Source organism: Paramormyrops kingsleyae, chromosome 6, assembly GCF_048594095.1.
Source record: "Paramormyrops kingsleyae isolate MSU_618 chromosome 6, PKINGS_0.4, whole genome shotgun sequence".
NCBI classification, from domain to species: domain Eukaryota; kingdom Metazoa; phylum Chordata; class Actinopteri; order Osteoglossiformes; family Mormyridae; genus Paramormyrops; species Paramormyrops kingsleyae.
The window spans coordinates 38,898,178-38,916,315 of record NC_132802.1 but is presented as its reverse complement, the minus strand read 5'-3'; the positions used below and the strand labels follow the sequence as shown (position 1 = coordinate 38,916,315).

Sequence of the window (18,138 nt, the reverse complement as noted above, 5' to 3'; positions counted from 1 at the left end):
ACTCTTGATTTCCCCAGGAGATCTAGACATAGCATATATGCTCACCTAAAGGATTATTAGGAACACCTGTTCAATTTCTCATTAATGCAATTATCTAATCAACCAATCACATGGCAGTTGCTTCAATGCATTTAGGGGTGTGGTCCTGGTCAAGACAATCTCCTGAACTCCAAACTGAATGTCAGAATGGGAAAGAAAGGTGATTTAAGCAATTTTGAGCGTGGCATAGTTGTTGGTGCCAGACGGGCCGGTCTGAGTATTTCACAATCTGCTCAGTTACTGGGATTTTCACGCACAACCATTTCTAGGGTTTACAAAGAATGGTGTGCAAAGGGAAAAACATCCAGTATGCGGCAGTCCCGTTGGGCGAAAATGCCTTGTTGATGCTAGAGGTCAGAGGAGAATGGTCCGACTGATTCAAGCTGATAGAAGAGCAACTTTGGCTGAAATAACCACTCGTTACAACCGAGGTATGCAGCAAAGCATTTGTGAAGCCACAACACGCACAACCTTGAGGCGGATGGGCTACAACAGCAGAAGACCCCACCGGGTACCACTCATCTCCACTACAAATAGGAAAAAGAGGCTACAATTTGCACGAGCTCACCAAAATTGGACAGTTGAAGACTGGAAAAATGTTGCCTGGTCTGATGAGTCTCGATTTCTGTTGAGACATTCAAATGGTAGAGTCAGAATTTGGCGTAAACAGAATGAGAACATGGATCCATCATGCCTTGTTACCACTGTGCAGGCTGCTGGTGGTGGTGTAATGGTGTGGGGGATGTTTTCTTGGCACACTTTAGGCCCCTTAGTGCCAACTGGGCATCGTTTAAATGCCACGGCCTACCTGAGCATTGTTTCTGACCATGTCCATCCCTTTATGACCACCATGTACCCATCCTCTGATGGCTACTTCCAGCAGGATAATGCACCATGTCACAAAGCTCGAATCATTTCAAATTGATTTCTTGAACATGACAGTGAGTTCACTGTACTACAATGGCCCCAACAGTCACCAGATCTCAACCCAATAGAGCATCTTCGGGATGTGTTGGAACGGGAGCTTCGTGCCCTGGATGTGCATCCCACAAATCTCCATCAACTGCAAGATGCTATCCTATCAATATGGGCCAACATTTCTAAAGAATGCTTTCAGCACCTTGTTGAATCAATGCCACGTAGAATTAAGGCAGTTCTGAAGGCGAAAGGGGGTCAAACACCATATTAGTATGGTGTTCCTAATAATCCTTTAGGTGAGTGTATGTGTGTATGTGCACAATGAATGAATGGAATAAGCTGCTACAGTTACATTGAACCATGTGCTTGTGCTCATGTGCACAAGCACACACACACACACACACACACACGCCGATGGGCTTTAAAGTTTAACTTTAGGTTTGTGAAAGCAGACATAATTATTTCTGTCAGGACCTCGATGTGTATCCAAGCCCCAAAAACACACTAACTCAGGCGTTCACGCAACTTATCGCGAAAAACCAGACAGAAATAGACTTGAAAATTTTAAAGAAAAGACATTAGCGGTTTTTGTTAATGTTTAAAGGTATAAAAAAAACCTTTGCTGCCTTTCTTAAATGGCTAGAAAACATTGCCTCAACACTATTAAACACGGAATCCGCTGTTTGTAAACGGTCCGCATTTTACCCTCACCGCTAAAATAGTTGTGCTTGTTTCACACTTTCTCTTGTTTCGCTTGGGTATGCCTCTACTTAAATATTGTGTCTCTAGTTAAAAGTTTGGGACCTGTGTCTCATTCACATAGGCTTTCACATATGCAAATTGCCACCCCTCTTCTGGGCTAATGCCGTATGCTCATTTTGACAACGAATTGCCAGCGTTATTCGTTGATTTTTTTTGTCTAAAATGTTTATTATTCACATTGGTAGAAAAGTGCTTCAATACTTTAAAAAAAGGTCATGGTTTATTTGAAATAACTGGGCACTCCGTTTGTTGCTGCCATATTTTGAAATGGGTTGTCTAAGGAATCCTTATTCTTTGTTTGATGCCCCGGTTTCGGGTAAACATCCGCGACGGTTTATGACTACACCACATGGCCAAAGTGGCCTGCGAACGGACGATCACCCTGATAACAAAATACAACTAAATACATCTTTGTCAGGATGTGGGGCGGGGCAGGTCTATGACATTCGGGCTAAATGGGGGCAATAGCTTGGGGAGCCAGCCTATCTCAAAGCCTGTGGCCTGTTTGATTCTACCCCATGTTTCCTCCGTGTATGTCCGCTGTGATATGCTTAACAGACACGTTTGATGGCATTATTCTAACATAGCATGTTGCTAAATACCGCTCACTAGTTCCTACAGCTATTAAATGTATTTAAATGAAATCGGGGCATCTTGTTTAGAATAAAACTAAGAAAATACAGGAGATCGATCTTTCGCGTGTGTTGCTGCAGCCGCCATTTTGAAAGGCGCGTCTGCGTCACTGCGCATGCGCAAGCTTCGCATCCCATAAGGCAGTTATTTCGCCCGCATTGTTCAAACGGGTGGCACGCGCCTGGCCCTGCTCCTTGGATAATGGCAGCCTAGATCACGCTAGCTTTGTGCTACACTGACGGGACCCAGAGCCGCTATGGATGGATCTTCGCCTTTGGTGAAGTGTTTTTTTTTCTCTTTGACATTGAAATAAAACTGTTAAACTGATTACGGCTTTTTCTCATTTTTAAAAACTTGGGCTAAAGTAGTTGTGCTTGTTTCACACTTTCTCTTGTTTCGCTTGGGTATGCCTCTACTTAAATATTGTGTCTCTAGTTAAAAGTTTTGGACCTGTGTCTCATTCACATAGGCTTTCACATATGCAAATTGCCACCCCTCTTCTGGGCTAATGCCGTACGCTCATTTTGACAACGAATTACCAGCGTTATTCGTTGATTTTTTTTGTCTAAAATGTTTATTATTCACATTGGTAGAAAGAAAAGTGCTTCAATACTTTAAAAAAAAGGTCATGGTTTATTTGAAATAACTGGGCACTCCGTTTGTTGCTGCCATATTTTGAAATGGGTTGTCTAAGGAATCCTTATTCTTTGTTTGATGCCCCGGTTTCGGGTAAACATCCGCGACGGTTTATGACTACACCACATGGCCAAAGTGGCCTGCGAACGGACGATCACCCTGATAACAAAATACAACTAAATACATCTTTGTCAGGATGTGGGGGGGGGGAGAGGTCTATGACATTCGGGCTAAATGGGGGCAATAGCTTGGGGAGCCAGCCTATCTCAAAGCCTGTGGCCTGTTTGATTCTACCCCATGTTTCCTCCGTGTATGTCCGCTGTGATATGCTTAACAGACACGTTTGATGGCATTATTCTAACATAGCATGTTGCTAAATACCGCTCACTAGTTCCTACAGCTATTAAATGTATTTAAATGAAATCGGGGCATCTTGTTTAGAATAAAACTAAGAAAATACAGGAGATCGATCTTTCGCGTGTGTTGCTGCCGCCGCCATTTTGAAAGGCGCGTCTGCGTCACTGCGCATGCGCAAGATTCGCATCCCATAAGGCAGTTATTTCGCCCGCATTGTTCAAACGGGTGGCACGCGCCTGGCCCTGCTCCTTGGATAATGGCAGCCTAGATCACGCTAGCTTTGTGCTACACTGACGGGACCCAGAGCCGCTATGGATGGATCTTCGTCTTTGGTGAAGTGTTTTTTTTTCTCTTTGACATTGAAATAAAACTGTTAAACTGATTACGGCTTTTTCTCATTTTTAAAAACTTGGGCTAAAGTAGTTGTGCTTGTTTCACACTTTCTCTTGTTTCGCTTGGGTATGCCTCTACTTAAATATTGTGTCTCTAGTTAAAAGTTTTGGACCTGTGTCTCATTCACATAGGCTTTCACATATGCAAATTGCCACCCCTCTTCTGGGCTAATGCCGTACGCTCATTTTGACAACGAATTACCAGCGTTATTCGTTGATTTTTTTTGTCTAAAATGTTTATTATTCACATTGGTAGAAAGAAAAGTGCTTCAATACTTTAAAAAAAAGGTTATGGTTTATTTGAAATAACTGGGCACTCCGTTTGTTGCTGCCATATTTTGAAATGGGTTGTCTAAGGAATCCTTATTCTTTGTTTGATGCCCCGGTTTCGGGTAAACATCCGCGACGGTTTATGACTACACCACATGGCCAAAGTGGCCTGCGAACGGACGATCACCCTGATAACAAAATACAACTAAATACATCTTTGTCAGGATGTGGGGGGGGAGAGGTCTATGACATTCGGGCTAAATGGGGGCAATAGCTTGGGGAGCCAGCCTATCTCAAAGCCTGTGGCCTGTTTGATTCTACCCCATGTTTCCTCCGTGTATGTCCGCTGTGATATGCTTAACAGACACGTTTGATGGCATTATTCTAACATAGCATGTTGCTAAATACCGCTCACTAGTTCCTACAGCTATTAAATGTATTTAAATGAAATCGGGGCATCTTGTTTAGAATAAAACTAAGAAAATACAGGAGATCGATCTTTCGCGTGTGTTGCTGCCGCCGCCATTTTGAAAGGCGCGTCTGCGTCACTGCGCATGCGCAAGCTTCGCATCCCATAAGGCAGTTATTTCGCCCGCATTGTTCAAACGGGTGGCACGCGCCTGGCCCTGCTCCTTGGATAATGGCAGCCTAGATCACGCTAGCTTTGTGCTACACTGACGGGACCCAGAGCCGCTATGGATGGATCTTCGTCTTTGGTGAAGTGTTTTTTTTTCTCTTTGACATTGAAATAAAACTGTTAAACTGATTACGGCTTTTTCTCATTTTTAAAAACTTGGGCTAAAGTAGTTGTGCTTGTTTCACACTTTCTCTTGTTTCGCTTGGGTATGCCTCTACTTAAATATTGTGTCTCTAGTTAAAAGTTTTGGACCTGTGTCTCATTCACATAGGCTTTCACATATGCAAATTGCCACCCCTCTTCTGGGCTAATGCCGTACGCTCATTTTGACAACGAATTACCAGCGTTATTCGTTGATTTTTTTTGTCTAAAATGTTTATTATTCACATTGGTAGAAAGAAAAGTGCTTCAATACTTTAAAAAAAAGGTCATGGTTTATTTGAAATAACTGGGCACTCCGTTTGTTGCTGCCATATTTTGAAATGGGTTGTCTAAGGAATCCTTATTCTTTGTTTGATGCCCCGGTTTCGGGTAAACATCCGCGACGGTTTATGACTACACCACATGGCCAAAGTGGCCTGCGAACGGACGATCACCCTGATAACAAAATACAACTAAATACATCTTTGTCAGGATGTGGGGGGGGAGAGGTCTATGACATTCGGGCTAAATGGGGGCAATAGCTTGGGGAGCCAGCCTATCTCAAAGCCTGTGGCCTGTTTGATTCTACCCCATGTTTCCTCCGTGTATGTCCGCTGTGATATGCTTAACAGACACGTTTGATGGCATTATTCTAACATAGCATGTTGCTAAATACCGCTCACTAGTTCCTACAGCTATTAAATGTATTTAAATGAAATCGGGGCATCTTGTTTAGAATAAAACTAAGAAAATACAGGAGATCGATCTTTCGCGTGTGTTGCTGCCGCCGCCATTTTGAAAGGCGCGTCTGCGTCACTGCGCATGCGCAAGATTCGCATCCCATAAGGCAGTTATTTCGCCCGCATTGTTCAAACGGGTGGCACGCGCCTGGCCCTGCTCCTTGGATAATGGCAGCCTAGATCACGCTAGCTTTGTGCTACACTGACGGGACCCAGAGCCGCTATGGATGGATCTTCGTCTTTGGTGAAGTGTTTTTTTTTCTCTTTGACATTGAAATAAAACTGTTAAACTGATTACGGCTTTTTCTCATTTTTAAAAACTTGGGCTAAAGTAGTTGTGCTTGTTTCACACTTTCTCTTGTTTCGCTTGGGTATGCCTCTACTTAAATATTGTGTCTCTAGTTAAAAGTTTTGGACCTGTGTCTCATTCACATAGGCTTTCACATATGCAAATTGCCACCCCTCTTCTGGGCTAATGCCGTACGCTCATTTTGACAACGAATTACCAGCGTTATTCGTTGATTTTTTTTGTCTAAAATGTTTATTATTCACATTGGTAGAAAGAAAAGTGCTTCAATACTTTAAAAAAAAGGTTATGGTTTATTTGAAATAACTGGGCACTCCGTTTGTTGCTGCCATATTTTGAAATGGGTTGTCTAAGGAATCCTTATTCTTTGTTTGATGCCCCGGTTTCGGGTAAACATCCGCGACGGTTTATGACTACACCACATGGCCAAAGTGGCCTGCGAACGGACGATCACCCTGATAACAAAATACAACTAAATACATCTTTGTCAGGATGTGGGGGGGGAGAGGTCTATGACATTCGGGCTAAATGGGGGCAATAGCTTGGGGAGCCAGCCTATCTCAAAGCCTGTGGCCTGTTTGATTCTACCCCATGTTTCCTCCGTGTATGTCCGCTGTGATATGCTTAACAGACACGTTTGATGGCATTATTCTAACATAGCATGTTGCTAAATACCGCTCACTAGTTCCTACAGCTATTAAATGTATTTAAATGAAATCGGGGCATCTTGTTTAGAATAAAACTAAGAAAATACAGGAGATCGATCTTTCGCGTGTGTTGCTGCCGCCGCCATTTTGAAAGGCGCGTCTGCGTCACTGCGCATGCGCAAGCTTCGCATCCCATAAGGCAGTTATTTCGCCCGCATTGTTCAAACGGGTGGCACGCGCCTGGCCCTGCTCCTTGGATAATGGCAGCCTAGATCACGCTAGCTTTGTGCTACACTGACGGGACCCAGAGCCGCTATGGATGGATCTTCGTCTTTGGTGAAGTGTTTTTTTTTCTCTTTGACATTGAAATAAAACTGTTAAACTGATTACGGCTTTTTCTCATTTTTAAAAACTTGGGCTAAAGTAGTTGTGCTTGTTTCACACTTTCTCTTGTTTCGCTTGGGTATGCCTCTACTTAAATATTGTGTCTCTAGTTAAAAGTTTTGGACCTGTGTCTCATTCACATAGGCTTTCACATATGCAAATTGCCACCCCTCTTCTGGGCTAATGCCGTACGCTCATTTTGACAACGAATTACCAGCGTTATTCGTTGATTTTTTTTGTCTAAAATGTTTATTATTCACATTGGTAGAAAGAAAAGTGCTTCAATACTTTAAAAAAAAGGTCATGGTTTATTTGAAATAACTGGGCACTCCGTTTGTTGCTGCCATATTTTGAAATGGGTTGTCTAAGGAATCCTTATTCTTTGTTTGATGCCCCGGTTTCGGGTAAACATCCGCGACGGTTTATGACTACACCACATGGCCAAAGTGGCCTGCGAACGGACGATCACCCTGATAACAAAATACAACTAAATACATCTTTGTCAGGATGTGGGGGGGGAGAGGTCTATGACATTCGGGCTAAATGGGGGCAATAGCTTGGGGAGCCAGCCTATCTCAAAGCCTGTGGCCTGTTTGATTCTACCCCATGTTTCCTCCGTGTATGTCCGCTGTGATATGCTTAACAGACACGTTTGATGGCATTATTCTAACATAGCATGTTGCTAAATACCGCTCACTAGTTCCTACAGCTATTAAATGTATTTAAATGAAATCGGGGCATCTTGTTTAGAATAAAACTAAGAAAATACAGGAGATCGATCTTTCGCGTGTGTTGCTGCCGCCGCCATTTTGAAAGGCGCGTCTGCGTCACTGCGCATGCGCAAGCTTCGCATCCCATAAGGCAGTTATTTCGCCCGCATTGTTCAAACGGGTGGCACGCGCCTGGCCCTGCTCCTTGGATAATGGCAGCCTAGATCATGCTAGCTTTGTGCTACGCTGACGGGACCCAGAGCCGCTATGGATGGATCTTCGCCTTTGGTGAAGTGTTTTTTTTTCTCTTTGACATTGAAATAAAACTGTTAAACTGATTACGGCTTTTTCTCATTTTTAAAAACTTGGGCTAAAGTAGTTGTGCTTGTTTCACACTTTCTCTTGTTTCGCTTGGGTATGCCTCTACTTAAATATTGTGTCTCTAGTTAAAATTTCCGGACTTGAAATGCCCTTAGATTCAGAACATGAGAAGGGTAACACATTGAATAGACTAAAATGAAATTTGAATAAATAAATCATGTATATATGTTTTGTTTTAGGGCGTAACACTAGAAAACGCAGACGGTACGTTTTGCTGCTAGGTTGTTTCTCTTTTGTTTCAGGGACCGCAGGTCTGGGCCTTATGTCCTAAAAATTATATGACAATATTGCAAAATATTTATCACAAATGCATATGTAGAAAACAGACTACGACAGGTGCTTTTGAGTTTTTCTGATTATGATGACCGAATTGTTTTATTAAGAGTTATGGAGTATGTGACCGATATATTATTAAATTACACCAACAACCTCAATGGTATTTATGTAAAAATAGTATATTATGATTGTTAATTATGCAGATGTTTAGGCTATATTATGATGCTCAGGATACTCAAGTTAATGCTGATGATATGAATGCTCTATAAGATATTTTATCGATATCACAGCCTGATAACCTTACAAGCTGCATTACTTCTGCATGCATGTTATGTTGTTAGAATGAGCGTGCACCTCAGAGTAACAGTAAGTTTACACAATGTTTTATTGTTTATGTTTTAAAGCATCCAACGCATTTACAGGCCAGTCCTGATGCAACAAGGTTTTGCCTAGACGGTGTGTTCAGATGCCCATGCTGCACTTATGCAACTGACCAACAATTCAAATTTACAACACACATTCAGAGCCACGTGAGACATGCAGTACAGCATAGAGGTAATTCCTAATGATGTTTATTGGTCTATTGATTTTGGTGGTTTTAAAACATACACATGCTTAAATGTAGAATGCACTTCTTACAATCAAGATAGACAAAATGATGTGGAGTTCCTTAGTGGGAGTCCCTGAAGTCATGTGAATATTGGTAAGCTAATTTACCTATGTTTGTGTTTTGTTTGACACTGTAACTTTCTGATCAGCTACTCCTGACCTCACTCCCCCAGTCCCGTTCTGTGTATACCTTTCTTTTCTGTTGATAGCTTTGGTCTTCATGTTGCCGTCTTGCAGGTTTCTTCATCAGCAAATGCAACAATTATTGCAGACCCACAGGACACTTTCATTGTCTTTATTGCAGCCAAACAATAATACGCAAAGACCAGTTTAAACATCATGTATCCCAATGCATCAGTGAAACCAAGCCAACCACAACGGAAGCGCATCAGTCACCTCCCGCCTCTCCTGCTCCCTCCTTTACTGCTTCTGAAGCTGCATGTCCCCCTCCCCCAGTCCCCATCCTCCACCCCTCACTTTCTTCATGTTCCTCTGATCCTGGCTCCTCAGCAGCACCAGCACTACCACCCTCTCACCCAAAGAAAGCAGAAAACAGTGAAGTGTACTAGCTGTGGCCTAATCCTTAATAGACGGAACCTACGGATACATCTTCGAAGACGTCACACTCCCATCAAAATGGACATTACGGCACAGAACCACCTCAGTGCTCAGTGTGTTGATTACACAAATGGAGTGTTTGCAGTAGCAAAGTCTTTTATAGCACCCAGCACACCAGTACGTGTCATTAAAAGGACATGGGGTCCTGAACAAAAAACAATGTGTGAGCTGGATATCTGCAGAATTAATGCAGAGTTTGCAGAGAGGTCAAACCTTCGTCCATTTGAGTGCCACCACATTCAGTCCCTCGTGTACTGCCCTCCAGCCAGAATGGACACTCCATCACTTACAGAGGATGTTTTGCAGGTGATGGTACATGACAAGTGGTTTGGGGAAGACAAAAAGGAAAGGTGTTTGGTACGTCAGAGAGAAGCAAATGATGCAGGAGTCCCGTTGTCCTGTCTGGTGACTGTGTGTGGACCCCCCTACAAAAAGCACATTTCTGTATACGAGTCAACTATCTCCTATTACAGCCGGCTTGGCAGAGTGGTGGTAAGGTACAATTCTAAAATCATTTCATGGCATTGTCCTTGCGCGAACCCAAGGCAGTCATGCATACCTAAATATGTTGCCAAGTGGCATTTATTTGAAACAGACCAGGCACTCTTCAGAAAAACCAGAAGTGTGGAGGAGAACATCACAGAACATTTTCCAATTGACATGGAAAGTTTTGACCTAGAAGAAGGAGCTCCATACTCACCTGAAGGCAAAAATCTGTCGCGGATGGTTCAATACATTTTTCATAAGAAGAAACTGCCTGCGATTTTCCCCTCAGACGTGGTCAAGACCATTCATTTCCCTGTGCACTTCATACCATCAGAAACCTTTTGCTCAGAATGTTTAGAGCCCACTCCTCTAAGCGAACCTGTGCTGATTACATCTAAGGCTAAAATCCTAACAATCACTGATGTCATAGAAGGTATGTTCTCTCTTTATTTAAATATTTATTATCGATATTTTAACATTTCATTACTCACTACATGTACTGTAAATGTCAGTGTAGCCATGACTTCCACTATCAGCAGCTTAGCCTCCTTCCCAGCAATTCACACTTGTATGCTTACTGAGATAATTTCATACACTGGCTTTTAGTACTGTGCAAAGTATAGAGACATGTCACAGTGTAAAATGGTGAAAGATAAATGTGTAACATTTACTGGTGCTTGTGTCCATTAGGAATTTCAGTGTACAGAAAATGGTGCTACAGGTGTGGTATGGCATATCGATACCAGGAGTGGACTGATGGTGTCCACAATTTCGATGACCACACACTTCTGTCCATATACATGTGCCATTTTCTACGCAATACACTTCAGGTAGGAACCATGTTCTGTTGTTTTAATCATTTAAAACAATTACGAATACTTTATCAAAATAATATATTGTAAAGCCTTTAAATGTCATACATCAATTTCACAGACTCATCAGGCAGTAGGGAGTGCCATGGATGTGTTGGAGAAGACCTCTGGTAAAACCTATCCATCCAGGGAAAGGGTCCTGCAGGCTTATTTAAGCTTTGAAGCACTGTCAGACCTCGGTTACACATATGCTTGTGTATCGTGTGGTTATCATCCAGTATCTGTTGTGATGGACCTTCATGAGAAGGGCGTTTTTAGCATGCCTGGTAAGTGAACACATTTATTCATTTTCTTAGTCTTACATTGTTTCAAGCACCACATATCCAGCTATGACTGTTTGGAACATGCTTACTTAAGTCTTGCTTTCCTTAGTGAGCAGCATTGAGGAACCATCTCAGACTTTTGATGGAAAGGTAAGTGTTGAAAATTTCTGGGAGATGGTTTCCCTTGAAATGATCAGCCGTGGGTTGGTCCCAAGTAAGTACAGTCCGCACAATGTTCTAGGTGGGATGACAGTATTCTAGCATTTACTTTGTTTATCGTGGAATAATGTACTGTTATGTTAATAATATTTTCTAACATCATTTAAAGGCAACAAGTCAAACCCATTTGTCGTCCATCCCAGTTACCATAGTTGGGCTCCGTGGATTGGTCCTCACACAAGAGATAGGGATGTTGTACTCAACACTGAATACAAAGAAGTGTATTCTGCTTGTAGTGCAAAGGAGGAATCTGAGTTTAACCTCACAGAGGACCGACTGACTGATGAACTTCTTAAGCTCAAGGTACTGAACTTAAGTCAATTTTTGTCAGTTTTGTCAAAGATGTGTGTTTTTGAACCACGCCAGACCAACTATACTAATGTTCATTATAGATGGAAGCTGTGCGTGCTCTGTGCCGACAGTGTGGCATAGACCCCAAAGGCTCACGGATGGACCTGGTAACGAGACTTCAACAAGAAATGAAGAACAGAGCGAGTTATGATAAGGTGTTTTCACAGATCTGGGGAGCTTCTGGTAAGTTGTGTTCTATTACTGAGAGACCGTTTTTACAGACAGTTCTTAGTTTCATTACTTGGAATGGTTGCACTCTGATTTAGAGTTTCCTTAAACAGGTGGATGGGCTGTGGTCACCTGTCCTTGTGCTGTGGTGTATGGTGTTAAGTTCAACATAAGGGCTGAGAGCCCCCGGGACTTTGCTGACCTTTTATTGTCGATGAAACATTTTCCAAACATTGTATTATATGATTTTGCGAGAGGGTTGGCAACACATACCAACCTAAGAGATCCAGAATCATTACCCTTCAAACCTCATGGGGGTAGGTTACTTGAGCCTACTGAAGATAACATCAGATGTGCCACTACTGGACAGATAAAAGTGAGCTTGCCATGGCTAGTCACCAAGAAGCCAGTTCCTGATGAAAATGGCCACCCTATAACTGGATCGTCTGAGCATTATGCTCTTTATGATAGATTTCATGAGGCAAACTCAAAAGATGCCAGGGATGTCTTGCGAAAGGTGGAACTGGTCCCAGAGTTACGTGGTTGGATCAACAGCCCGTGTGCTGAACAGCTCTTTGCTGGAATGAGGAAAAACAATCATTTTCTCAACATGATGACTCCCTCATCGCATGTCTTTTTGATGCGAAATATTTTGTGTCACTACAACAATGCTAGAAATTCAAGAACCATAGAAAGCATGAAGAAGAGATTGGGCAAAGGAGTGGACATACAGTTAAATTCCAATGGTCAGACAGTTTTGGGTATGTATTCCACCCTCATTCTAAATTATTAGTGGTAATGTCATGTTTATGTCATGTTTATGTAATTTTGCTGTCCGGTGCCGTGAAGTTATATTTGTCTTTTAATTGTAGGTGATTCCTCATGTTTATTTTGCAATTTGAAAGATCATAAAGCTATAACTTACAAATCTGTCAGAAATGCTAGACAGCATAGCGTTGATGAGAAATGCATGCAGTACAACCGATTTAACTCATTCTAAATCATTTGGTTTAAAATGTGCTTTTTTGCAGCACCAGCTGAAGCACCAGCCGAACAAGCACAAACAACAACAGCAGCACCAGCTCATGGTATGACAACTGCAGCATCCCCTGGTATGAAGACAATATATATTTTTTGAGGGCCTGGTTGTACAACTTAATAAAAACCTTAACACATCCATGTTTTTTAGAATATGTATACTTATGTATGTTTGCAGTGGGTACTTGATCTGCAGCTAAATGTATACCAACCTTCAGCCACCCTAAGAAAGTGTTATATGCTTCATAAGATGGCTCAGTATCACAGAAATGTGGTGAAACACTTATTTGGTTAATATTTTCATGCATGGTCTGATATGTATGACAGGAGATCTACCAGTGTGCAGTGATGACTGCTGGGGACTACCACATCTGGAGCACACAAGTGCCCGATCGGAAATCAGAGACTCAGAGGTGCATGTTTTATGTTTTGTTCCTCCGTATTTGTTTGTTTGTTTATATATTGATTGACTCATTTGATTGATTGCCGCATGGGCTCTCTTAGTCGCAAATTTGGAAACCATTTAACAATTGGCAACCATTTCATGTAATACAGTTGTCATTGTTTATGGGTGTTATAACTTTTAACATCTAATGTATCGGTTATTATATTATTTATAACTTGGAAACAAACTATTCATTAATCAGTAATACAATTCCTTTTGTGTCATACTTTTTAAATATTTTCTGTGATGCCTCGTAGTGCATGGCATATAAGTGAAGTGATTAGTTGTCATTGACACACCACAGCACACAGTGCACAACAACAAAATGTGTACTCTGCATTTAACCTATATGACACCATGACATTGCAGAGGAGAGCAGTGCTTGGGGGTGGTACCTTGCTCAGGGTACTTCAGTGGCACCTTTCGATTACAAGTGCACTTCCCTATCCATTAGGCCACCACTGACCCTATTACAAACAGCAGCATAATTTAATGGAGTCAGATTAATTGGTCTTAGTGATCTGATCTGAAGGTGGGGATTAGGGTTGTAACGGTATGAGATTTTCACGGTATGATAATCGTCTCAGAAAATATCACGGTTTCGTGGTATACGGTATTAAACTATCATTATTATTAGTATAATCATCAGCTACAATGACCCTTAAATGAATAAAAAGAGATATGGTTTTTGGATGAACATGGTTTATTGTAACAAACTTTTTTTTAATGAAAATAAAAAAAACTTATGGAAGTATGAGTCTAACTTTTGGGGGAAAAATAAATAAAATAAAGCTGCGCATCTCCCATTTGAACAAAATAAGGAATAAGTTATTTCTCTTTATATTAGACAAGAATAAATCAAACTGTCCTTCCTCTTTAACAGCATATATGGGAGAGCAATATGTGCAGGGTCATGTTTGTTAATATTTTCCTGAGATTATCATAGCAGCATGCATTTCTTTGCTTTTTTTCAGGTCAGATTATGATGAAGAAATGTAAGCATGTTGAGATTTTCAGGGCTCAATCTTGACCGCTGAGGTGAGAGAATGTGTCCACTTGTACTAAACACCTATGAGTTTTCAGTTAGTGTATTTGATGATTATTCTTTTAAATAAAATTATAAAATGATCATTAAGTGTTCTCTTGAGAGTAGCTCTGGATATGTTCATGTGTTCACGTCTTCACATAGTGAATGAGACAGCAGACGCTTTAAAAACCATGACCATCATGCAGTGGCGGTTTTAGGCATGGGCGAACGGGGCAGCCGCCCGGGGCGGCACTTTTTCATGTCACGTGGGGGGCGGCACACGAACTTGGAGGAAAACAAAAATAATCTAAATAAAGCGTTTTTCTAGAGGATGGGCGAGCGGAGACGATAAGGGATGAAGTTGGGAGGGCGCCGGGAGGGATTCTATGGGGGGCGGCACACGAACCTGGAGGACAAAATAATCATCTGTGCCGCTGTGTGTGTGTGTGTGTGTGTGTGTGTGTGTGTGTGGGGGGGGGGGGGGTAGTTGGTTAATGAGCAAGCGGCAGCCTTTTTGCGCTGTATATTCACAGACGCACATCGCGATTTAATTTGCTGCACAGCTATATTTTGATTTATTCATCCATCTATCTATCAAATCGGACATTTTACGTGGCATCTGAATTATACTGTAATTGACTCCAATTACATGACTGGATTCCGGGATTCCCTCTGCATCACAGAAATAATACGGCTTTAAGTTATAAATGGAACTTACCTTTATCTTCACGGAGGGATGGTGTTCGCGAATATGGGAGAACATGTTCGACGTATTTCCTCCTTTTGCGGCCACTGTTCGTCCACATTTCTTGCAAACTGGATATCCACCCCACGATCATTTTTCGGATACCCAAAATATTCCCATACTGCAGATTTTAATTTTTTTTTCGGCGGGAAATAGAGATTAGAATTTGCAGCCACTATCGGACATTTTCGCCGCTGTGCATTTATGGGTGGAGTCTAAGCAGTAAAGCGGAAAGAAGTTGCATATACACAGCAGCGCAGGTGAGATCTGGTTTCTTTTTTTTTTTTCCAAACCGCGGATAGGCAAATGTGCATGATATGATAATCGTACATGTCAATATCACAATAAACCGCCATACCGGTATACCGTTACAACCCTAGTGGGGATTGATACACCTTACAAAGTTGATGCTGTAATATTTATCACTCTGATGCATTGTTCTGACCCATATGCATATAAGCCTTTCAGTCTGACAAGCTGGTAGTATCATGACTGCCTTTTTCCAGGTCTGGTGCCCAACGTGATCAAATTGTTTTACACCTGTGCCCTCAGGTGGAGTCAACTCTATGTGATACCATTACAATATGTCATAGTTTTACAATAGTTGTGACAATATAATTTCTTTTAGGAAAATTCAATGTGTTGAAAGCACAGATGGTAGAGGAGGAGGAATGGGTTCCATCTCCATTGAACAGGTATTTATGTAGCTGATCTTACAGCTGAACCTGCTGTTTTTCTCTTTTTTTCTCTGTGCTTACTGTGCTGTACCCTACAAAAATGTGAAAACAATGAGCTTCATTTTAAGCAGTTGGAGTTGGAATGTAGAAGTCATGCTATTTTTGTCTGTTTTTGTTATATTACAGAACTATTGTAAAATAATATTTGCGTGCTTGTATGATTTCTTTCACAGATCCCCCTCGACGTCCTGGAGGATATCCTTTTAGAAGTAGTCCTGTTCGAGGGTGACAAAGCTTTTTTAAAGCTGTCACTTGTTTGTCACCTTTTTTTGGGACTTAGTCGGAAGGGAAACATTCCGTGCCCGAGCGCATTTTCAGTGGCTTGACAGTAGGTATAAAACATATTATGATATTTGAATACCCTTTGAGTTAGGATGTTTGTATTCCCATTAACAAGGGATTTTACTCTAATGAATCATTCTTAAATTTGAAACCTACAGGTGTAGTCCCATGGAAACTGTACAGTGCGGCCTATCAAGCACAATTCCGACGATTGTATCGCCTGGAATGCTGCCAGCACTGTCTAGAGACTTATAAGAACAGCTTACCAGGTATGCATACTGTGTAAGAATGTTGACAATTGTTGCTGAAGTCAGTGGTTGCAAAAAGAAAGTCACCAGAACAATTTATTGTGTGTCAGGTCCTGAATATTTTCTTGAAAGTATGCAATGAAAAACATTGTTGCTCTGTTTTGATACTAAGTATGCTTGCTTATTATTTATTGTCCCATAGGCTACATTGGGCGTGGAAGACGAGGGGAACTTCACACAGCCTGGGTTCTGCAGCGAGTTCTGCAAACACCTTACGGAAGACTTGGGTGTGTGAATGGGTGGGTGGGTCAGTGAGTGAGTGAGTGAATGGGTGGGTATGTAAGGAAAATAGCAAATTGGATGACTTTGGAATAAAAAAATAACAGCTACTATGCCTCTGTTTCCTTGTCTACACACAGACTACACACATGACCGAACCACATTTTAAGTTTTATCAGCTTTTCATTAAAAAGCACAGTGGCACCCAATTGTGATGAGTTACTGTATGTGGAAATGAGTGGCACCTCTGTATCATTTGTGAATAATTTGTCATCTCATATCGACATTAAATCATAAGTTTATTTAATTTTAATGTTGGCACAGAAATAAGTTACAGTGCCTTTGGAAATGCAATAAAATGCTCATTTGGAAAACGTTTAACTATCCTTTGTAATTGAGTAAAATTATGATAACTGAATACTTTTATAAGGCACTGTATACTTGATTGCAATGGGTTTTATTACTTTCCGGCTATATTAATACACCAATCAATATGTTAACCAATCATCACAGACAAGCATTACATCGATATCGGATTGAAACTATATTATGGCCATCCTACAGCTACATAAACAAGGGTAAATAGTCCTACTTTCACTGTCCTGGAGAGAGAGAGCGAGAGAGACAGAGATGTAAACATGTAAGCAGCAGCAGAATAAAATAGAAATATGATTTCAGAATGTTTTACTTACTGTATGCAAATGTCATTTTCGAGAAATGTTTGGCTCGCATTATCACCAAATTGATGACAATATCACCATTTACTACAAAACTTTGAACTCAATAATTAACAAAATAATATATAAGAAATAAATTGAGAAACTAAATTTCCTGTTACAGACAATTTATCTTAAAATAGTTTGATGTTCAGAATGCTCCTCACTCCACTTCACGCAACTTTAAAACACGCAAGGACCATGTTAGGCCAAAAGCTGAACAATGTTTGTGGGCAACACTCTTGATTTCCCCAGGAGATCTAGACATAGCATATATGCTCACCTAAAGGATTATTAGGAACACCTGTTCAATTTCTCATTAATGCAATTATCTAATCAACCAATCACATGGCAGTTGCTTCAATGCATTTAGGGGTGTGGTCCTGGTCAAGACAATCTCCTGAACTCCAAACTGAATGTCAGAATGGGAAAGAAAGGTGATTTAAGCAATTTTGAGCGTGGCATAGTTGTTGGTGCCAGACGGGCCGGTCTGAGTATTTCACAATCTGCTCAGTTACTGGGATTTTCACGCACAACCATTTCTAGGGTTTACAAAGAATGGTGTGCAAAGGGAAAAACATCCAGTATGCGGCAGTCCCGTTGGGCGAAAATGCCTTGTTGATGCTAGAGGTCAGAGGAGAATGGTCCGACTGATTCAAGCTGATAGAAGAGCAACTTTGGCTGAAATAACCACTCGTTACAACCGAGGTATGCAGCAAAGCATTTGTGAAGCCACAACACGCACAACCTTGAGGCGGATGGGCTACAACAGCAGAAGACCCCACCGGGTACCACTCATCTCCAC

General features: G+C 41.4%; 1 protein-coding gene and 2 long non-coding RNA genes across 3 annotated transcripts; all 3 read left to right on the top strand.

The window, feature by feature from the left end:
• The first annotated feature begins 10,218 nt into the window (after nucleotides 1–10,218).
• On the top strand, nucleotides 10,219–11,075 carry LOC140591788 (uncharacterized). The gene is made up of 3 exons (XR_011992089.1): nucleotides 10,219–10,376; nucleotides 10,634–10,773; nucleotides 10,877–11,075. It is a non-coding gene; the product is annotated as an uncharacterized lncRNA (long non-coding RNA).
• Nucleotides 11,076–11,502: 427 nt separating this feature from the next.
• LOC140591787 (HMG domain-containing protein 3-like) lies at nucleotides 11,503–14,366 on the top strand. The gene is made up of 6 exons (XM_072713244.1): nucleotides 11,503–11,600; nucleotides 11,690–11,831; nucleotides 11,930–12,577; nucleotides 12,848–12,928; nucleotides 13,182–13,267; nucleotides 14,274–14,366. The coding sequence occupies exons 2-6, from the start codon at nucleotides 11,690–11,692 to the stop codon at nucleotides 14,283–14,285; spliced, it is 969 nt and encodes a 322-aa protein (XP_072569345.1). The 5' UTR covers nucleotides 11,503–11,600; the 3' UTR covers nucleotides 14,286–14,366.
• Nucleotides 14,367–15,703: 1,337 nt separating this feature from the next.
• On the top strand, nucleotides 15,704–16,630 carry LOC140591786 (uncharacterized). Its single transcript, XR_011992088.1, has 4 exons — nucleotides 15,704–15,766; nucleotides 15,982–16,136; nucleotides 16,249–16,359; nucleotides 16,541–16,630. It is a non-coding gene; the product is annotated as an uncharacterized lncRNA (long non-coding RNA).
• The last annotated feature ends 1,508 nt before the right edge of the window (nucleotides 16,631–18,138 follow it).

Coding starts and splice junctions, on each gene's coding strand:
- LOC140591787 (XM_072713244.1), top strand. CDS start 11,690: ATGGAAGCTGTGCGTGCTCTGTGCCGACAGTGTGGCATAGACCCCAAA. Junction 12,578..12,847: donor CAATGGTCAGACAGTTTTGG/GTATGTATTCCA, acceptor GCTTTTTTGCAG/CACCAGCTGAAGCACCAGCC. Junction 12,929..13,181: donor GACAACTGCAGCATCCCCTG/GTATGAAGACAA, acceptor TATGTATGACAG/GAGATCTACCAGTGTGCAGT.